A 24,109-nucleotide genomic window follows, 5' to 3' on the forward strand; every position below is an offset into this window, starting at 1 on the left:
GATGCCAAGTGATGAGAAAAGCTCACTTGGACCTTTGGGGCAGGTGAGCTAAAAAAGTGGATTATTCTAGTGAATTTTCTAAGTCAAAGGGCTATAACTCTGCACAAAATCATCTGACCTGCACAAAATTCGAACTTTATCTGAAATACACCAAATATCAAATCAATATCTTCAAGCATGAAGAAAAAAAATGTGGAAAACTGATTTGCTGGACAGATTGCAAACCTAAAGTCCCCTTAGACTTAGTCGGCAGGGGAGTAATAAACTACAGCATATTATAAAGTCATATTTATTGTTGATTAATAACATATCATTAACACATTTATCAAGAGATCTTTTCGATATTCATACTACATTTTTGTGTATCTGTTTTATGTAGAAATTCTATCACAACTTTTTATTATTGTAAGGTATTTGAACACTATAAAGTTTCCATGTAGCGATACCTTGAGATTGAAAGGACCTCACAAATTTTTATGAATGACATTTTCCAGCGGACATATTTTACATGTCTATCATTCATTGTGAAATTCTACTGTTCAGAGACAACCATGAAATCTGTTCTATCACACTCATTTGGATTTGGCAATGTTGGCTCTGAAAAAAATGAAGGAGTTAATAACATGTAAGACAATGCAATTAATACTTTCAGACAATAATTCTACATGTGCATTGTATTTCCCTACTGATCATCAAGTATTTTAAAATCATTCACTGACAAAACATGGAGTTTTGCAAGTTATGCAATATATTCTAATTAGTAAAACATTTCTTTATAGGTTTTTGAATGCATCTTTTTATCAGTCAAGGAGTTATATATTTGCAGGTGTAGATACTATGAATCATGAAACCAAAGAATTTAAATTTTTGGATTTGTGCGCTCCTGATGATGTTAGAGCCAGAAAATCTCTTCGAAGGCACCAAATATATAAAATGTTATCTTCCTATGTTATTATACCCTGTTAGTCCTTTGTTCCCTGACAGAAGAATATAAGCAGATTTTTCTGATTTCTGCTTCTCTTTTAACATATTGAGTGTACCAAGTGGTGTGTCTGTTGAACTCATCTGTTTCATTAACTGTAAAGTAGAAGATATTGTGATCTATCAAATACTGTCTAATTTTTCAGTGATATTAAAATATAATAACTTTACAATAAATTTAATATTGGAATGCTTTAATGAAAAAAAAATCATCAACTGTATTATAAATTCTAAGAAAAGAAAAATGAAAACATCCCTTAACATGCTAGGATGATTTGTTTAACTATTGCAAAAGTATAACAAATTTTACTATATATTTCTATCATTGAGCATTTGAAAAATTCATAACTTCATATTTCATTTATAAACAAAAAGATCTCAAAAAACATATTTAACCCTGCTGCATTTTTGCATCTGTCACAAGTCGGAGACTCTGGCCTTTGTTAGTCTTGTATGATTTTTAATTTTAGTTTCTCGTGTATATTTTGGAGATTTAGTAAGGTTGTATACATTTTTGTTTAGGGGCCAGCTGAAGAACACCTCTGGGTGAGGGAATTTCTCACTGCATTGAAGACCCATTGGTGGCCTTCAGCTGTTGTCTGCTCTTTGGTCGGGTTGTTGTCTCTTTGACACATTCCCCATTTCTATTCTCAATTTAATTCTAAAATTTGAAAACAATATGAACCTGTTCTTCTTCAACTTTTTTCTGCCTTTTTTCTGTCTTTTTCTTTCCTGAACCTTTTCCATGGAAACGATGTGACAGCTGTCTGAAAGCCTCTTTCTGGTTCATATGTCTCCCAGCGTCATCAACATATTCCAATTTAAAAGAGGGCTTATAAGTATCTTTTTCTTTGAAATCAGTTGTAATACCACTGCCTCCATATCTATCTCTTTTCCTAAATTTTTCATCCAGATCACTAAAATGATAAATAAAATGTTTTACCGGTAGACAAATTATTTTAGAAAATCCTAATTTAAGATCTAAAACTTTACTGATATTATCAAATTAATTGCTAACATGTTTATGCTTTCATAAAGATATGTACAAACTTTTTTCACTTTAACTTATCAATACCATGATTTGTTCCCAAATATTTCAATAACAAGATGAGATAAAAATTGTGTTCTAAATGACTAAACCGGCACTGGTATACTGGGATATTAATATTTTTTTCAATGGCAGCTTTAACACTTACTCATATCTTTTGTCCTCAATAGAATAGTTCTGAGCAGACAAATCCTCAGCATCTTTTACTTCAGGTCGAGGTTTTTTCTCATCTTTTTCTATGTAACCTGCAAAATAAAAATTAGAAACTATTATGTACAATACTTTGAAATGTTGTGAAATGCTATTTGGGCCCCTTTTTGGCCCCTTATTCCTAAACTGTTGGGACCAAAACTCCCAAAATCAATCCCAACCTTCCTTTTGTGTTTATAAACTTTGTGTTTAAATTTCATAGATTTCTATTTACTTATACTTAAGTTATTGTGCGAAAACCAAGAAAAATGCTTATTTGGGCCCTTTTTTGGCCCCTGATTCCTAAACTGTTGGGACCAAAACTCCCAAAATCAATCCCAACCTTCCTTTTGTGGTCATAAACCTTGTGTTTAAATTTCATAGATTTCTATTTGCTTGAACATAAGTTATAGTGCAAAAACCAATGTGTCTTCGGACGACGACGCCAACGTCATACCAATATACGATTGCAAATTTTTTTTGCGGTGGTATAAAGAATCTTGTCCAGTGAAATCAATTGCGTTCATCTTCATTGCTCAACTCTATTTATGTACCTAACGATTAGAATAAAAAAATATTTATAAATTTTCCAAATTTGATACAGTTTGTATAAACTTTACAAACAAATCCTGTAACCTAAATGGGTATTGATTCAAAATTTTCAAATTTCAACAAGTTTTAAGTTTGTTTTTAGTCATGGAGTTCTTTTTGAAAAAAATCAGACTATATTCTAGATACCCAATAAATGGGCATTTAGTATAAAAATATGGATTTGATATTGATGCAAGTAAAGTTTTGTAACTGCAAACAAGGCCCCTTAACTGCATATAGATTTGATATTGATGCAAGCAAAGTTTTGTAACTGCAAACAAGGCCCCTTAACTGTAATATGGGACTAGGCTTTATTAAAATCATGAGCATTACATATTTGGGGAACTTTCATTTCAAACAAAATTGCACTTTATAAGTTGCATGAAAAGTCATAATTATGCAACTTCACTGCAAGAATTTAAACTATCTTATCAAAATTAATATTTTTACATAGTCGAAAATTAATTCTGCTTAATTTATTAGTATTCTAGCTAAAAGAATATTATGAAAGTTCTATTGGACAAATAAAAGCTAAAGTCCTTACACAATATTAAAAGGTCCCCAACAATTGACCTACACAAGTTGAACCCTTGGATATGTGTAAACCCAACTGACCTTTTTTATTAGCTAACTGTAAAGCTGCTCCTACACCTGTGCCCACAACAGGTTCATCATCCAGAACTGTTTTCTCGGATGTCTACAAACAAATGTGTAATATTATTTACTTATACACAGTTTTAATCAAGTAAACAGTTATTCATTAGTTTAACCCTTTCACCGATAGCTGCCCAGACAGAAGCTACTCTGAGATGATGGCTTCCCTGGCTTCTATTAGTCAAGTGGGAGATCTTCATAATAAATGTCAATAAAAACTTGTCTGTAGTTATTTGTGTCTTTATTTCATTATAATAATAATAATAATAAATTCTTTATTTAAAGAGGGTAAACTCAGTTAGTTACAATAAACTAATCTTCCCTGAGGCCCTCACATACAAATTACAATACAATGTACAATCAAAACAGATATTTACACATAGTTAATTTACACTCATGTAGTTCAATGTATTGTTATTAACATAAGATATAATGCTGTTTAAGATGTATACATGTAGTCAAAAAATCATTCACTAACACCATGTTCACAGTTTTGTTCCTGTTTTGATAAATTGATAATTTTTTCTTCATAAAATATTTATAATAAATTTTCAAATTTTCGGCATTTTATAGGTGAAATTCTCAAAATTCTGCTCTTTGACCCCAAATCGTATTTATTTTTACCCAAAACGGCAAAATTTTGAAAATTTAATGAGGCTGTACAAATTCCTTACATTGAACGATGTCCATTCCAAGTGTTGTGTACATGAAACGACATTTTATGTCTAAAAAGTATACTAGTTTGGCTCAAATTCATCCATATTCTTTCAAAAAAAATGTTCCTTCATTTCAAATTCTTGTAAATTCCATAAATTTCCTCTGATTTTTTTGACACGGTTTTCAACAAACAAAAGCGCATATTTTACACATTCATCTGGGTATTCAACAAAGAAAGATAGCTCATGTTTGCACTGTTTTAGCGGGAAATATAAAAGAAGTATTCCGATCCCTGTAAAACGGGACTCATCGTCAATTGTCTGAAGCGTGAATCCAGGTAAACCGGGACTCATCGGCGAAAGGGTTTATCATTCAATAAGTCCCTATGACATTACACTCCATGAATCACAAATTTCACTAGGATGAATGAGACTGGCCTTTACAATATAGTTCTGATTTAATAAAAACCTTCAGTTTGCTTTCTAAAATTAAATTACTTCAACTCAACATATATCTGTGTACAGCTTTTCAAGAAATCGCAATAATCAATCTTACTGTTTTGTCCATTCTTCAAATATTGCAATAATAAATGCATGCAATAATTACTGAATTTACAATATTAAAGACAAGCGCTTTCTTTTCTTGAATTGAAAGAATCAGCCAGACTTAAAGAGAAAACTGTTCATTCACAATTTCTTGTGATATCATGATGTATATAGAGATGCCCCTCTGTTTTATAATCCTGACATGTTTAATAAAGCTACATTTGTTTAACATACAATGTCCATTGTTTCAGTAAACTTACATTTGATAAATCTACAGGTGTCTGGTCGATTTCCACTATGTTCCAACCTGACTGATCATCCTCTTCCTGTTTACGTAATCTTTCTTCAGCAAGTTCTCGTTCCAAGTCCTGTAAGAGAATAACAATATATAGATATATCTAGGAAATAAAGCGCTGTTAGAATGTTTTGCACTGAAATTTTTTCATTTTTCCCTTCATTTCTGAGAAATTAAGAAAATATTCCCGTAGTAATACCTGTATTATCGAATCTAAAACTGAACAAATTTCAAAAAATAATACTTAAGGGGGTTCGCGGGTCTAAATCATTTATATAGGATTTCTCTATATTTTTCTATAAATGAACTTTATCTTAAAGTTAACAGAAAAATAAAATAAAAAAGTGGGGTCACCGTTCATTTGCGCTCACAAACTGCCTTCGAAAGAAGCATACATTTCTGTAAAGGTGTTATTTTTCTGTTGAAGTAATAGGAGAAATAAAGGTTATATCGAAAAAAAAAAGAAAGAAATTTATAACAGAAATCGCTCAAATTTTACAATAATTTTGTTTAAGTACAGCTTATATGGAAATTATATTAAAAAATATAGGTCACCGATGAGTTAAAAAAGATATTTCAATTTTAAAGCCAAAAAATGGCATTTTTCCACCAAAGGGAGATAATTTGGAACTTTTTCAATGATGTATACATTTTAAAAGTCATCTGGGGCCAACACAAATTGTTTGTTTTGAATGATTTTTGTACCATATGATAAGTAACAGCTTCAAAAGGTAACAAATAAAAATTTGAAATGAAAAACAAATGTTTATTTTTTTTCTGAAACTTTTATACCCTCGAGCCTCCTTAACTAATTAGTATGAAATTTGTCTATATGCTCCCTGTATCTAATTATAACTGCCTATGCCATGGGAGTTAATTGGAACAGCCAAAGCAAATTTTATGTTGTAATACAATGTATTCCTATTTTACCATGGGTATGGACCAAGAGTGTTGAAAGGCTATCCAATCAATGATGTCCACAATGTTATCATTAAATAATATTTTATACAAACCACCAATTCATCTTTGTCTTCCTCTCTATTACCAGCCTGTCCATACGTAGGAATATCTCCAAGAGATCGACAGAATTCTGAGGTAGCATTCAATATTATGTTCAGTGCACCTTTCTTTGTGGGAGACATATCCATGGGATCTTCTCTAGATTTAATCTGTTCTCCTATCTGTTCAAATTAAGTAAGAAAATATCAATTATACATCATATTAGATAGTCGGAAATCTCCTTGGTCACCTATTTTCTTCATTTTCTTGATAAACATAAAAAAAACATTAAAACAGACAATAATCAAATACATTTCATGGAGAACATATAACAAATGAGGTTATACTCAATTATTACATTGGTTGCAGTGAATAACATTGAATTCCCAGTTAAATAACCAGATGCTCCACAGGGTGCAGCTTTATACGACCGCAGAGGTTGAACCCTGAACGGTTGGGGCAAGTATGGACACAACATTCAAGCTGGATTCAGCTCTAAATTTGGATTGTGATTAAATAGTTGACACAGCATAGGTTTCTGACACAGAATGAATGTGGTCTAATGAACTTAAAATATTTGTTTTGCCTTTGAGCAATTCACTATGCTGTTGAATATTAATCCTCTCAAAAAAATGTTTGAAGAAATTTTCTTATTCATGAAATCTGAAATGAGAAAAATTGAACCCCCCCCCCCCCCCCACAATTTTTTTTTCACATCCCCCTTTCCCTTATTCCAAAACTGATCTCAATTCGAATTTCTTATGGAGTTTGCAACAATAACTACTCATTTAAATACATCATAAAATATTAAAATGTAAAAAAAGTGCTTGTTATCAATGAATGGTAAAGATTGTGTTAATTAATCAGTTGGTAGTAAAAGTGAATATACATTGTATATTGTATAAAACAATGAATTAAGTTGATTCAACTACTATTCTGGACAAAGAAAGATAACTCCAATTGAAAATTTCTTGCTATTGCGCAATAGTGTGCAATTAGATATTTCTTGCTATTGCGCAATACTGTGCAATTGAAAATACTTGCTATTGCACATTACTGTGCAATTGAAGATTTCTTGCTATTGCGCAATACTGTGCAATTGAAAATTTCTTTGCAACTGTAGATTTCTTGCTATTGCTGAATACTGTGCAATTAAAAATTTCTTGCTATTGCACAATACTTAATATAATAATTTTGGATCCTGATTTAGACCAACTTGAAAACTGGGCTCATAATAAAAAATCTAAGTACATGTTTAGATTCAGCATATCAAAGACGCCCAAGAATTCAATTTTTGTTAAAATCAAACTTAGTTTAATTTTGGACCCTTTGGACTTTAATGTAGACCAATTTAAAAACAGGACCAAAAATTAAGAATCTACATACACAGTTAGATTTGGCATATCAAAGAACCCCAATTATTCAATTTTTGATGAAATCAAACAAGTTTAATTTTGGACCCCGATTTGGACCAAATTGAAAACTGGGCCAATAATAAAAAATCTAAGTACATTTTTAGATTCAGCATATCAAAGAACCCCAATTATTCAATTTTTGATGGTATCAAACAAAGTTTAATTTTGGACCCTTTGGGCCCTTATTCTTATCTTATACTTAAGTTATGGTGCGAAAATCAATCCCAACCTTCCTTTTGTGGTCATAAACCTTGTGTTTAAATTTCATTGATTTCTATTTACTTATACTAAAGTTATTGTGCGAAAACCAAGAATAATGCTTATTTGGGCCCTTTTTTGGCCCCTTATTCCTAAACTGTTGGAACAAAAACTCCCAAAATCAATCCCAACCTTCCTTTTGTGGTCATAAAACCTTGTGTCAAAATTCCATAGATTTCTATTTACTTAAACTAAAGTTATAGTGCGAAAACCAAGAAAATGCTTATTTGGGCCTTTTTTGGCCCCTTATTCCTAAACTGCTGGGACCAAAACTCCCAAAATCAATCCCAACCTTCCTTTTGTGGTCATAAACCTTGTGTTAAAATTTCATAGATTTTCTATTTACTTATACTAAAGTTATAGTGCGAAAATCAAATGTTTTTCGGGACGACGACACCAATACCAATATACGACCCAAAAATTTTCAATTTTTGCGTCTTATAAAAAACCGATAATTTCTCATGTGAAATAAACATGGTTATCTAACTTTCTGACGTCATACAACAATAGGCGTTGCCAAGACGTTGATAACATCGGATCAAAACAAATTGTGAATGCGTAGAAAAAAGATATAGTTCCTTAAATTTTCTACATTAATTTCATAAAAAAGTCATTTGCCAATGTAATAAAAAGAATAACTAATCAAAGAATTCAAATATCGAAAAATATTCAACTTGTGACCGAACAACACTGATAATTTATGCGCAATTGTGAATTAATGTGTTGTTCGGTCACTCGTTGAATATTTTTCTCTATTTGCATTCTTCGATTAGTTATTCTTTTTATTACATTGGTAAATGACTTTATGGGAAAAACTCACATCTCTGGGGGTTGATGTAAAAATGTGTATGGCTATTAAGTCCCTTTATAATGGGGTCAGGTGCTCCATCAGAGTCAATAGATTCAACATAGATTGGTTTGCTGTGAACTGTGGTTTATAACAAGGTTGTCCACTTTCTCCCTTATTATTTAACATTTTCATAAATGAATTAGCTGTATACTTAAAATCTTTTAAGCAATTTACAAATTATGAGGGATTCAAAGGAAATTGTAATTGTAATTAAAATGTTAACTGTAGAAATGGTACCTGTAATGTTGGAGGTTTCTTTCGTTTCAGATTGACTTTACGAGCTTTGGAAAGTGCTGAATGTAATTCATTTTGGACTTCATCTTCCTCTATATTAACACCTGTTAAATCTTCATCGGGCTCCAATAGTTCAGCTAAAAGTATAAAATTAGCAATATTAATACATGAACAGTTCTCATAAATCAATTTAGCATTTAAAATTTTGTAAAGCCAGAACATTGTTTTTCATTTCTGTACAATCCATATATTTGATTCTTTGAAAAGTATTCAAGGAAAGAAATGGACATGAAACAAATATAAGCAATCCAAATAAAATTTAAAAGCTAAAGGCAGGGAAGAACAGACAACACAAAGGCCAAAAACTAAAGATGCAAATCCACAAAACATTACAAACCAAGTTAATGTTGAAAGCATTATAAACCCAATAAAAACTTAGAATGAACTCAAATGCTCTGGAATGTGATAAGTTGTCTGAAGAAAGGCCAAAATTTTTACTACAAGTACAATAAATTGTTTCCTTGGTCATCTGTGATACATATATTCAAAAGACCATTGATAATCTGTTTATTGCAGTTGTCCTAGGCAACGTCAATGATGTAGGCTCATGACATCAAACAATTTCTTTCTTTTGACGTGAGGAAAAAAATGCTCTTGCTCATAGACTTTAGATATTAGCAACAAATTTCTATATCAAGTGAGATGCATGATATGAAAAATTATCACAAAAAAAGATTAAATAAATAAATGGAGAATGTGTCCATGGGGGCAAAGATGATTCCCCCACCACTTGCATTTAATGTTATAAAGGGGCATAATTTGAGAACGGTAAAAGTGACGCCACCCAAATTGGAATTTGATCTGTGTTTTGTGGTAATAATCATTATGTATAAGTTTCATAACATTTGGTTGGAAAGTTGGAAAAGAAAAACCTATTTTGGGACGTACGTACATATAGAGAGACAAGGGAAATACTTGAAGCATAACGGTGAGGCGCATAAAATCACATCAGTACACACAAAGAGATTAAGTTTCTAGGTGATAATATTTCCAAATGATTGCGGGTGAATGATTCAGGGTAAAAACTTGTGTGTTTTTACATCAATCATAGGGATTAACTCAGCAGTAGCTAGAAAATTTTGAAAAGAATCACTTTGTGTATTGTATTTACTCATATCTGTGTAACATGCACTTACCTGGATCTATTTATCATTATGTGTACTGTGTATACATATATCTGTGTAACATGCACTTACTAGGATCTATTTCCTCTTCTTTTAAGGCTTCAATATCCATTCTAACCTCTGGAGGTTTGGACCAATCAGGTTCAAATGGATTAGCAATTCCTGTCTGGTATACACCCTGATAACTGTTTGTGTCTTGTTCGACCTCAGGTTCATCTTTTATCTTTATACCTTTACCTCTATCCCTACAAAATGTAAACAATACATGTATACCTATCCTATGTGACTGTTAAGGTGGTACATTCAACTACAGGGAGATAACTCTGTAAAAATCAGCTGAATGTTTAATCACATTCTATTGTTATGGAAATATTACGCTACTCACTGATCAAAATATAAAGTGTTTGTCAAACTGCTATATATCTAATATTTTTTATAAAAAGTGTGTGTGGTTCGAGTGTATTAATTCTTATATTTTATACAAAGGGTCAAATAACATATTTTGTCAAAATTTTCATGAAATTAAATGAGCCTTATAAAAACATTTGTTTGCAATAAGAAATGGCTTTTTAAAGAATATTGAAAGCCCTGTTGTTTTACAATTATGTTGTTATATACATGATCTTTTCATTGGCTCACAGTGACTATCAAATTAGTTCAGAAGTATTATTTTGTGCTTTTAAAAGGCACAAATATCACCAGATATATTCTTTGTCCAATGGACTTGGTGCCTTTATACATAGCCATACTTATATCATTATAATAAAGTTTTACCATACTCTGAACCATGAACCGAGGTCAAGGACAATGGACATACATGTATGACAGACAGAAACTTTATAACATAAAGCATCTACAAAAAAGAATGAAGAATCCACGTCTTCAACCTTTTAAAGTTTATAAAGCTTTATTCAAATAGTTTATTCCGCCATAACCTGATGGTAATCCCTATATGGCATTCTGCAACTTTTTTCGTAGGCACAACAACCAATTTCATCGTCTTTCTAGGCTTTTTTTACAATAATTACCTTGCACCATAATTTTCCTCATTTTCATCTAGTGGTAGCAAATCATCTGCTTTGAGTGCCTTCCCTCTTATCTTCCTTCTCTTCTTCTTTATTTTCTTAAATTTGGCATCCTGTAAATTGCAATCGGTCAATTAAGTGTTTATATTGTAGAAATATGTCTAATATAAAGAATCTTAATGAACCTTTAAGTTAAAAAAAGATCTATGAAAGAAACAGTAAGATATGTCCCCAGAATATTCTCATGGGACAGGATAATGCGCTGGGCATAAAACTTAGCAAGACTTACTCTTATTTGGGGTAAGCTGATATAAGGGTACTTCAAATCACATCATAAATTGGTATATACCCATAACAATAAATTTTCTACCAGTTATGAAACCTTAACACTAACATTTTTGTGGAATTCCATAATTTTACTTTAACTGAAATTGCACACATGCATTGACCACTATAATATTTTGTCAGGATACATATCTGTAATTTGGTTAACGCTTGTGGCCAATCATTTAAAAAAAAGTAATACCCTGAAAATGCATAAAAACAGGCAATCTGGCTAAAATAAAATAATTTGTAAAATTTCATACTTTTAAAGCAGTCAACATTAATAAAACAAAAGTAGACAGAAAAAAAGTCTATTATATTTCTAGATCATAAATCTAAATGTAGGTTTTTAGATGAAGTATTAAAAACTTTTGATTTTCACAGATCTAATTAAGGCTTCCTTGCCCTACTCCTTTTACTGTTTCTTATATGAAATCATTAGCTGTCAAATCTTGATTAAATATTTAAATTTAGTAATGAGTAACTTTGTAAATATATTAATTGTAAATAAAAGAACTTGTGGGGATATGTCAATATGTTAAGTAAAACAAAAAACATCTTGAGAATAAACAATTGTCTAAACGATATATCAAGCTCTAAATCTACAAAAGTTTAGAAAATATTCTACAGGACTATCTGCCATCAACACCCAATGACAAAATGTCAAAAAAAATAGATATAACTAAAGACAGAGGCTAATGAGGTTCATTCCTGACCTGTGACCAGCACATTGAGACATAGTAGGGTTAAACCAGTTTTTCTAGGTCTGAACTTTCCCCTTATTAATCTGGAAAAGTGGAAATTCATATGTGTATATATTATACCGACTAGTAAATATAAACAAACTTACTGCTTCATCTTGTGTATAATATTCACTTGCTAACATCATACTTGGTAAGGACAGAGTTTGCTGCAAAGAAAAGAAAAGTAATTCATGCAGATTAAAACATCTATAACAATCATTAAGTCACAAACCCAGTGTATTAAATAAAAAGTTTCAAAAATGTCATATTCAGTTTAGCACAAAACATGTACTTTTTTCAATATAGTAAATAGTCTATTGTATATTTTAGTAATCATTGTAAATCATCCAACAACTATATCAATGTAAGATTAATGAATGAGATTCAAGTAAATGTTGCATAGTATCAATAGGTTAAATAAATTTCATCTAATTTTATGTTCATTCTGTCACATGATAGACATAGATTTTAATATCTCATTAGTTCATTAAATTACAGTATGGTTATGTTTTATACTCTATTTTAATTATTTTAACTTGTTGATCATTCTGCAGTATACAAACAAAAACAAAACTAATCTGACAGATAAAAATATCCTACACTTTGATCTCGTAACTGTTGTCTAATTCTGTCCATCTGTCTATCATCATCATTAGAATATCTTCCTCCAGCTCCAAGTTCAAAGGATTTCTTTTTCTCACCTTCAATCTCTTCATCATACTTGGCAAGGACATCTTTAGGTTTGAGCTATGGAAAATAATAGTGTAAACAAATAAACTTGTATGCAACATTGTTGGCATTTTAATTTTGCTCAAGTTCAATTAAAATTCTTAAATACTAAAGAATAAATACTTAATATTAAAGTTCTTGTATATTTTTTGATAAAATAGTACATGTACCGCTGGAATTATATACAAGCATATTAATAAAAGTTTGTAGGGTTAATGCCAACGAAACAGCAAACCAACAACAAAAATATCATGATATTTCCAGAAGTGTGCATGAAGAATATTTCAAACAGGGTTGGGAGGGACAGGGTTGGGAGGGAGAATGAATACCATCTCAAGTATGATATATTCACCTATTGACAAATGCTCTTGTAGTAATTCATACTTTGAGATTAAAAAGAATATATATCATGATCCAAGATGTTATGCTTGAACAGGTTTTGTTATTTACTCAATATTTCTATTTTGAATTAATCAGAGTGAGAATCTACATAAACCAGACCTTTTAGATAAGATTTATCTGTTCATATTCTATTTCAATATTCTGTCATTTATTAACTTTGTATTGGTTATAAAACAACCTGTAGCTTTTTTAAATATATTTTTGGAAATAGAATGTACAAGTTACCTTTCAAGTAGTATGAAAATCATTCTGTCTTTTTTAAAATTTATACCCTCATTCTAGCTAAAGCAAATACAAACTAGATGCATGTGGATATTTGATTATCTGTTTAAAATTTTGCCCACTCACTAAAATCATCTTATGGTGTTGAAGCTTTTTTATACTATGTATTTAATTTTAAATAGCTTTCATAGTAAACACCAAAGCAAATGAATATTTTAAACACTGCAATAAATAAGTAAAACCTTTGATATTTCATAGTGATTTGAATCATAGGTTATTCATACCATTCCATATTCATCTTCTTCTGCTTCATCATACGGTTTATACTCTGCTTTCTTCTTCTTATTTTCTAAATTCTTTTTAGCTGCTTCATCATCTAACATATTTACATTCATCAAAACATCTGCGTTATCATCATCTAAAATACCTGAAAGATAAAGCAGAAGTAACTAGGTGAACATACATATCCATGGCAACCATTAAATCTCAAATTATTTGTTCTGCTGAAATTTCAAACTCTTTTATAAACAAGGGTACATTGTATTTTTCGCCAAATTAAGAAGAAATACAGTATTTCATTTGCTCCACAATTTTGTTCATTAGTGTCAAAATCAAATATGGTTTCTTTGCCATTTTACAGGTGGTATATGATGGAAAAATTATAATATACATTGTATCCCATATGAGGCTTGTGAAAGAAATACCTCCAAACCCTGAGTAATTAAGTGAAATCACAGAGTCAAAACTGAAGCAAAATTTCCTTAAAATTACCAATTTTAGGGCAGGAAGGAACCCAACAACGGGATGTAAGATTCATCTGAAAATTTGTGAGTGGATAGATCTTATTCTGATGGACATTTAAATCTTGAAAGATTTGCCCTTAATGTCTTAGTTTCAAAGATATAAAGCAAAAACTGCATTTTACCACACTATATTCTAATTTTAGCCATTTGGGCCATTTTGTTTGGTAGGCGGGGTCATTGGACACATTTTTTAAACTATATACCACAATGATAATTGTGGCCAAGTTTGGTTAAATTTGGCCAAGTAGTTTCAGAGAAAAAGATTTTTGTACAAGTTACAAAAAATGACGAAAAGTTGTTAAAAATTGACTATATAGGGCAATAACTCCTTAAGGGGTTGACTGACAATTTTGGTCATGATGACTTATTTGTAGGTCTTACTTTGCTGAACATTATTGCTGTTTACAGTTTATCTCTATCTATAATAGTATTCAAGATAATAACCAACCAGGTGCTCCGCAGGGCGCAGCTTTATACGACCGCAGAGGTCGATCCCTGAACAGTTGGGGCAGGTATGGACAAAACATTTAAGCGTGATACAGCTCTGAACTTGGATTGTGATCAAATTTTTGACATTATATGGGTTTTTTACACAAAACAAATGTCAAGCCACTCCATCATCATCATCATCTCAATTCAAATTTTAAATGGACTTTGCAACCATAAACACTAATTTAAATACATTAGAAAATTATAAAAATAGAAAATGACATGATAGTCATGTCTGGCAAATTTCGAACATACATTATCTAAAAACATTTTAGAAAAGATAAGGAAAAAAAGCTTCATCAGCAACATTTAATATTGGCAAATTTCAATGAAGTTATTTACATAAAGTTATTGGCAAATAAAAATAGAAAATGACATCATAGTCATGTCTGGCAAATTTCCAACATATATTATCTAAAAATATTTTAGATAAGATAAGGAAAAAAAAACTTCATCAGCAACATTTTATATTGGCAAATTTCCAATGAAGTTATTTACATAAAGTTATTGGCAAATAAAAATAGAAAATGACATCATAGTCATGTCTGGCAAATGTCCAACATACATTATCTAAAAACATTTTAGATAAGATAAGGAAACTAGAGGCTCTAAAGAGCCTGTGTCGCTCACCTTGGTCTTGTGCATATTAAACAATGGACACGGATAAATTCATGAAAATTTATGAAAAATGTTAAAAATTAACTATAAAGGGCAATAACTCCTTAAGGGGTCAATTGACTATTTTGGTCATGTAAACTTATTTGTAGATCTTATTTTGCTGAACGTTATTGCTGTATACAGTTTATCTCTATCTATAATAATATTCAAGATAATAACAAAAAACGGCAAAATTTCCTTAAAATTACCAATTCAGGACAGTAACCTAACAACGGGTTATCCAATCCATGTGAAATTATCAGGGCAGATAGATCTTGACCTGATAAACAATTAAACCCTGTCAGATTTTCTCTTAATGCTTCGGTTTTTGAGTTATAAGCCAAAAAACTGCATTTTACCCCTATGTTCTATTATTAGCCGTGGCAGCCATTTTGGTTGATTGGCCAGGTCACGCCACACATTTTTTAAACAAGTTACCCCCCAATGATGACTGTGGCCAAGTTTGATTTAATTTGGCCCAGTAGTTTCAGAGGAGAAGATTTTTGTAAAAGATTACTCAGATTTAGGAAAAATGGTTAAAAATTGACTATAAAGGTCAATAACTCCTAAAGGGGTCAACTGACCATTTTGGTCATGTTGACTTATTTGTAAATCTTACTTTGCTGAACATTATTGCTGTTTACAGTTTATCTCTATCTATAATAATATTCAAGATAATAGCCAAAAACAGCAAAAATTACCTAAAATTACCAGTTCAGGGGCAGCAACCCAATAACGGGCTGTCGGATTCATCTGAAAATTTGAGGGCAGATAGATCTTGACCTGATAAACAATTTTACCCCTTGTCAGATTTGCTCTAAATGCTTTGGTTTTTGAGTTATAAGCCAAAAACTGCATTTTACCCCTATGTTCTATTTTTAGCCATGGCGGCCATCTTGGTTGGTTGGCCGGGTCACGCCACACATTTTTTAAACCAGATACCCCAATGATGATTGTGGCCAAGTTTGATTTAATTTGGCCCAGTAGTTTCAGAGGAGAAGATTTTTGTAAAAGTTAACGACGACGGACGACAGACGACGACGACGGACGCCAAGTGATGGGAAAAGCTCACTTGGCCCTTCGGGCCAGGTGAGCTAAAAAAGCTTCATCAGCAACATTTTATATTGGCAAATTTCCAATGAAGTTATTTACATAAAGTTATTGGCAAATAAAAATAGAAAATGACATCATAGTCATGTCTGGCAAATGTCCAACATACATTATCTAAAAACATTTTAGATAAGATAAGGAAAAAAAGCTTCATCAGCAACATTTTATATTGGCAAATTTTCAATGAAGTTATTTACATAAAGTTATTGGCAAATAAAAATAGAAAATGACATCATAGTCATGTCTGGCAAATTTCCAACATATATTATCAACTACTTTTCTATACAAAGAAAGATAACTCCAATTGAAAATTAATTGCTATTGCAAAATATTGTGCAATTAGATATTTCTTGCTATTGTGCAATACTGTGCAATTGAAAATTTCTTGCTATTGCACAATACTTGATATGGAATCCTGATTTGGACCAACTTGAAAACTGGACCCATAATCAAAAATCAAAGTACATGTTTAGATAAAGCATATCAAATAAGACCAAGAATTTAATTTTTGTTAAAATCAAACTTAGTTTAATTTTGGACCCTTTGGACCTTAATGTAGACCAATTTGAAAACTGGACCAAAAATTAAGAATCTACATACACAGTTAGATTTGGCATATCAAAGAACCCATTTATTCAATTTTTGATGAAATCAAACAAAGTTTAATTTTGGACCCCCATTTGGACCAATAATTAAAAATCTAAGTACATTTTTAAATTCAGCATATCAAAGAACCACAAGGATTCAATTTTTGTTAAAATCAAACTAAGTTTAATTTTGGACCCTTTGGACCTTAATGTAGACCAATTTGAAACGGGACCAAAAATTAAGAATCTACATACATAGTTAGATTCGGCATATCAAGGAACCCCAATTATTCAATTTTTGATGAAATCACACAAAGTTCAATTTTGGACCCTTTGGGCCCCTTATTCCTAAACTGTTGGGACCAAAACTCCCAAAATCAAACCCAAACTTCCTTTTATGGTCATAAACCTTGTGTTTAAATTTCATAGATTTCTATTTACTTATACTAAAGTTATGGTGCAAAAACCAAAAATAATGCTTATTTGGGCCCCTTTTTGGCCCCTAATTCATAAACTGTTGTGACCTCCACTCCAAAAATCAATCCCAACCTTCCTTTTGTGGTCATAAACCTTGTGTTTAAATTTCATTGATTTCTATTTACTTAAACTAAAGTTATAGTGCGAAAACCAAGAAAATGCTTAGATACCCCAAGGATGATTGTGGCCAAGTTTGGTTTAATTTGGCCCAGTAGTTTCAGAGGAGAAGATTTTTGTAAAAGTTTACAGACGACAGACAACGGACGACCGATGCCGGACGCCAAGTGATGAGAAAAGCTCACTTGACCTTTCAGGTCAGGTGAGCTAAAAAGCAGTATGTTATCTGAATTCTAAGTTTACCCTTGTCTTGTAATGTTAGTATCACAGTCTTTCCTTCCTTAAATGTACCCATCCCATGTTGCACTTTCAGTCCTTTTAAATTCTTAGATGTGTAATCCTACAAAAATACAAAAAACATTAACATGTATTTGGAAGCAAAACACTATCAGATTACTTGACCTGCCCTGTCTGTTTTCCTATCAAAAGTATGTGGTTTTCTCTGGACCCACCAATAAAAACTAGCCGCTATGAAATAGCACAAAAGTGGCGTTAAAATGTTAAAACTCCCAACAGTCAACAGTCAGTCAACACCTAAAGAAATTAACTGTTTATTTCTTTAAATTTCTTTACTTAAGAATTGAATGCTCTTTTTTGTAAAATTTATTGGGGTGTAAAAGCGTTGACCGAAGTACATTTTGTATGAAGCGCGGAAGCGCTTCATACTAAAAATGTGCGCACGGTCACACTTTTACAACCCTATAAAGTTACAAAACAAGAGGCTCTCAAGAGCCTGAATCGCTCACCTGAATTTTTTTGGTTTAATCTCTCATCAATGATTATTTTGGCTTTTCAATTTATTTAAATGTTCTTTGAATCGTCCTATTTTCTTCAAAAGCAAAAAAAAATCATTTTCTCCTATGTTCTATTTTAGCCATAGGAGCTATGTTTCTTGACATACAAGGAAATGAAATATAAAATTTATACTAGATACTCTGAAACTCTGAAACTCATTTAGCCTAAGTTTGGCTGAAATTGATACAGCAGTTTCATAAGAGAAGATTTTTTAAAGTAAGTCAACATGATGAACAAATTGTGAAAAAAGTCTTTAAAGGGCAATAATTCCTAAAGAGGTCAATTGACAATTTTGGTCAAATTGACTTATTTGTAGATCTTACTTTGCTGATCATATTTGCTGTTTACAGTTTATCTTTATCTATAATAATATTCAAGATAATGACCAAAAACTGCAAAATTTCCTTAAAATTACCAATTAAGTGGCAGCAACCCAACAATTGGATGTTTGATTCATCTGAAAATTTCAGGGCTGATAGATATTGACCTAATGAACATTTTTACTCCATGTCAGATTTGCTCTTAATGCTTTCGTTTTTGAGATATAAGCCAAAAACTGCATTTGACCCCTATGTTCTATTTTAAGTAACGGCAGCCATGTTTTTTGACGGATCAAAAATCAAAGCACACACTTTGTGCAGGATAATCTAAGGAACAACCATGCTAAGTTTTAACCAAATCCATTCAGTAGTTTCAGAGGAGAAGATTTTTTAAAGTTAGCAAATATGATGAACAAATTGTGAAAATTGTCATTAAAGGACAATAACCCCTTAAGGGGTCAATTGACAATTTTGGTCATATTAACTTATTTGTAGATCTTACTTTGCTGATCTTTTTTGCTGTTTACAGTTTATCTTTATCTATAATAATATTCAAGATAATGACCAAAAACTGCAAAATTTCCTTAAAATTACCAATTAAGTGGCAGCAACCCAACAATTGGATGTTTGATTCATCTGAAAATTTCAGGGCTGATAGATATTGACCTAATGAACATTTTTACTCCATGTCAGATTTGCTCTTAATGCTTTCGTTTTTGAGATATAAGCCAAAAACTGCATTTGACCCCTATGTTCTATTTTAAGTAACGGCGGCCATGTTTTTTGACGGATCAAAAATCAAAGCACACACTTTGTGCAGGATAATCTAAGGAACAACCATGCTAAGTTTTAACCAAATCCATTCAGTAGTTTCAGAGGAGAAGATTTTTTAAAGTTAGCAAATATGATGAACAAATTGTGAAAAATTGTCATTAAAGGACAATAACCCCTTAAGGGGTCAATTGACAATTTTGGTCATATTAACTTATTTGTAGATCTTACTTTGCTGATCTTTTTTGCTGTTTACAGTTTATCTTTATCTATAATAATATTCAAGATAATGACCAAAAACTGCAAAATTTCCTTAAAATTACCAATTAAGTGGCAGCAACCCAACAATGGTTTGTTTGATTCATCTGAAAATTTCAGGGCTGATAGATCTTGACCTAATGAACATTTTTACCCCATGTCAGATTTGCTCTAAATGCTTTCGTTTTTGAGATATAAGCCAAAAACTGCATTTGACCCCTATGTTCTATTTTAAGTAACGGCGGCCATGTTTTTTGACGGATCAAAAATCGAAGCGCACATTTTGTGCAGGATATACTAAGGAACAATCATGTTAAGTTTCATTCAAATCCATTCAGTAGTTTCAGAGGAGAAGATGTTTGAAAAATTGTTAACGACGACGACGACGACGACGGACGCCAAGTGATGAGAAAAGCTCACATGGCCTTTTAGGCCAGGTGAGCTAAAAAGGCATTCAACACTTATAATTACATTTTTACCAATAGGACTATGAAAACACGCCTTTTATCAAGTTTTTATTTCATTTACCTGTGCACTTTATTGTGGGACCTCGTGTCATCATGAATGAAAAGTTGCATTGTGTAATGCAATTGATTAAGGAATATCACAAGATTGCTAGTTAGCCAATCAGAATAACGTATTATAATGAAACATACATCTAATGTAATTATTTAGAAATGAAAAATTGCTGTTTCATCAACTTAGTAAATATGGAAAACTGAGATGATGAAAGCAACTGTTGTGAACAGAAGGACGACATGACATCACTTTTGACAGTCATGAATAGAAAAGACAAAGACTGGAAACTTCATTGCCCAGTCACCCAGTAGCATAAGCCCTTTAACATCTTATATTCATGATTTACAAAACAACGAAAAATAGTACGCCACAAATAATGATGAATCCACATTATCTATAAGAATGGAAAAAGTGTCTCATTTTAAGTGATTACCAATCTTACCTTTGATTTATTTGTAAATTCCTGTTCAACAATATTTCCTATTCCAAACTCTTCATCCATCTCTGCTAACATTTTTTCCTGAATAAAAAAAAAATGAAATGTACACAGAAAGTTGTTGAATTATGTATCTGAAAATACATCACAGGATATAGCTGACTCATATAAACCCTAAAACCAAATTTCAGAAATCTTTGTAATGAGTTCCTGAGAAAGATGCAATAAAAAATATTAAAGGGACAGGTGGATGGACAGATGGACAGACAGACAGATTGACGTACAGACAGATGTAAAACAGTATATCCCAACATTTTTAAGCGGGGGAATGGGGTATAAAAATGGAGACATGATCATTGTGTTCATAAATAATGCATTGTAATCATTATACTATCTTGGCAACAATCATTAAATCTAGATTTTTCAAACATCAACTAAGTAGATGTGTTAAATAAGTAGATGTGTTTTGTCCCAGCAGAATTGCTGTTTGATCAAGTCATTAGTAGCTCTGATGAGAAGAACTTGGTTGAATCAAAATCTAAGTTACCTCAAGGAAAAAAAGAAACATAAATTTACCCTGCTGTGTTGAAGTTTGATAGAAATTACATTAAAGAGGAAAATAAAATTCTGACAACTCAAACATGGAATGAGAAAAATAATTATGACAGGTCCTTTTGACTTTGACTTCTCAAGGTTTTACTAGTACTGTATCTGCAAAAGCAGAAGTAAACATGAACAGCCCATATTTCCTTCAGCATCTTGTTTAAGGAGGACCCATCCAAGATAACTTTATACTGTAGGTCATAATGTTATTCTATACTTTTACCTGAACCTTGAACTTGACTAAAAACATATGCATACATTTCAGTGCTTTAAAATGCAACTTGTATTTGTAGAAAATTTGTATATTTTGCTTTGAAAACCTGGTCTTCAAAATGGTTTTTCAATTAAAAAATATGTAGCTTACTCTTTTGGCTGCTAATTCTTTATCTGTCTGTATTTTTCTGCTTTTCTTTACCCATGAAGACGCATCATCTCCTGAATCACTTTCACCCAGTGTCTTAACTTTACTGAAAAATAAATATTAAATCTATTTCAAACCCCAGTTTCTGATTGATTTAATTGTACTATGTCTTAAAATCAAACTTTTTGTTTTCTGTATTTGTTATCAAAACTGAATTCGACTAATCTAAAAAATCTTAAAGTAACAGATATTTGACTAGCATGGATTTCAAATTCTCAAATGCTTTTGTTTTAGAGTTTCTTTTATTATTAACTTTGGTCTTACAAAAATTTTACATACATTTTAATCTAACTGATCAAATTATGTTTAACAATTATGTTACAATTCAACTTTTAAGCATTTGGAAATTAAAATGTTGAGATGATACCAGTTCTTTAAAATAAGATATCCCTATAACTAGTACCATATAATATTGAACTAGGATTTATATCAAATAAGATGATGTGGAATGATAGCATATGAGACAAAATTCCATCAAAGTTAAATTGAAGTAGATGTAAGCAATTATAGGCAACTTTATGGCAAACTAAGTTTGTTGAAAGTAAAAGTGATATATATATGTCGTGTACATGTTATTATTTTGTACAGGTTATTACTTGTACAAAATTTTCATACAAGTAATTACTTGTATGATGCCATCATACAGGTTATTACTTGTATAAATATAATTGTACAAGTAATAACCTGTACAAATTTTGTGGAGAAAAAGATAATAACTTGAACAAATCATTATTTTACATTGGCCTATTTGAAGTTCACAATAAATTGTTTCCCTTTTAACATATAATTCATTACTTTGCCTAAAGGTATAAACTCTCAATATGTAAGTACATTTAATATATAAGGTATATGAGCAAAACTGTTCATTTAAGTAGTCAAAACTAAAGTGCAGAGATGGAAAACAGTATAGAAAAGAAATTTAATGATGAAATAATTAAATTGTGTGATGACAATAATAAATCTCTTAATAATTCATTATTTACACGTGAAAGATACAGAGAGACTATTGGGAATGTAAAGAAAGCAAAATTAAGTTCCAAAAAGACTGCTCTTCAAAGATATTTCTTAAGGCAATATGATTTTTTGAGTGTAGCAGGCATTTAAAAACTCATTCGCAAAGGCGACATTTTTTTTTTTTACTATTGTACAGTAGATGAACTTTATCCATTAGTTAGAACTGCACATTCTGGAATTGGCCATGGAGGCATCCACAAGACATACAAGGAGTTAATAAAACAATTTGCCAATATCAGCAGAGAAATTATCAGAATTTTCATTCAGATGTGTGAACAGTGTATTTTGAGGACAAGTCGTACTGCAACCACAAAATTAGTTGTTCGTTCTATCACTTCTACAGACTTTAATTCCCGTTGTCAAGTAGACCTTGTTGACTATCAGTCATTTCCAGATGGAGAATACAAGTGGATCATGCACTACCAGGATCACTTTTTTCTACTTATGGGATCTCCACATATACTGCAAAGTGATAATGGAAGGGAATTTACGGCTAATGTAATTACAGAACTTAAACATATTAAACTCATTTGGCCAGAGCTGAAATAAATGAATGAAGGGTACCAATTTATTTTTGCTTTTAACGACCATGTCACTTTGCACCAGAAGTCCGTATTTACGTGGAATCTAGCTGTTTAGCTAAATTTGCATAAGATGTCACATGAGCTTATGTCATTACTTTGCGTCCTTCGTTCATCTGTAAACTTCTAACATTTCAAAAATAATACTGATAAACACTTGAAAATAAGAACAGAAAAACAAACACAATATAAATTTAAAAAAATACGAAAGATAATGAGTTATACAAGTTATTATCTTTTTCTCCACAAAATTTGTACAGGTTATTATTACTTGTACAATTATATTTATACAAGTAATAACCTGTATGATGGCATCATACAAGTAATTACTTGTATGAAAATTTTGTACAAGTAATAACCTGTACAAAATAATAAAATGTACACGACATATATATATATAAAATCATGTGACACCAAGTTCTGTGCAAGACAAATCCCAAACATCTGAAATAATATTCACATGGTATGTTCAATCCCAAAAGTTTCAAAATAAAAAAATAAAGAGATTTTGCTGGCACAGCAAAATAGCCAAAACTATCTCTGGTGAACTTTGCCTGAGGGATTTGCAACCTGGATTTAGTATATATGTAACTACAGGAATTTACAGTAAAACGTTTCATTTACATGTCAAACTGTATGTATAAAATTGCAAAGATATGTTTTTAAACTTCTACATTTTTGGTTCCCTTTTTCATAATAATCAGTGCCAAAAAGCTCATCATCAATCTTCTCCATGTTGCTATAAGTTATAAAATTGAGAATGGAAATGGGGAATGTGTCAAAGTGACAACAACCTGCCCATAGAG

General features: G+C 31.3%; 1 protein-coding gene across 1 annotated transcript in view; it reads right to left on the bottom strand.

The window, feature by feature from the left end:
• Positions 1-275: 275 nt before the first annotated feature.
• The window catches only part of LOC139514232 (U4/U6.U5 tri-snRNP-associated protein 1-like), a 31,831-nt gene continuing 7,997 nt past the window's right edge, over positions 276-24,109 (bottom strand). Inside the window, exons 5-20 of the mRNA XM_071303097.1 lie at positions 21,652-21,754; positions 20,691-20,768; positions 17,829-17,925; positions 13,630-13,772; positions 12,593-12,739; positions 12,100-12,159; positions 10,929-11,038; positions 9,973-10,145; positions 8,720-8,853; positions 5,974-6,141; positions 4,926-5,033; positions 3,425-3,506; positions 2,178-2,274; positions 1,667-1,898; positions 959-1,077; positions 276-597 (exon numbers count right to left, since the gene is read on the bottom strand). Coding sequence (XP_071159198.1) covers positions 573-597; positions 959-1,077; positions 1,667-1,898; positions 2,178-2,274; positions 3,425-3,506; positions 4,926-5,033; positions 5,974-6,141; positions 8,720-8,853; positions 9,973-10,145; positions 10,929-11,038; positions 12,100-12,159; positions 12,593-12,739; positions 13,630-13,772; positions 17,829-17,925; positions 20,691-20,768; positions 21,652-21,754 — 1,876 coding nt within the window. The 3' untranslated portion in view covers positions 276-572. The remainder of the gene's footprint in view (positions 598-958; positions 1,078-1,666; positions 1,899-2,177; positions 2,275-3,424; positions 3,507-4,925; positions 5,034-5,973; positions 6,142-8,719; positions 8,854-9,972; positions 10,146-10,928; positions 11,039-12,099; positions 12,160-12,592; positions 12,740-13,629; positions 13,773-17,828; positions 17,926-20,690; positions 20,769-21,651; positions 21,755-24,109) is intronic.

The sequence above is a fragment of the Mytilus edulis genome, chromosome 3 (assembly GCF_963676685.1).
Source record: "Mytilus edulis chromosome 3, xbMytEdul2.2, whole genome shotgun sequence".
Lineage (NCBI taxonomy): Eukaryota > Metazoa > Mollusca > Bivalvia > Mytilida > Mytilidae > Mytilus > Mytilus edulis.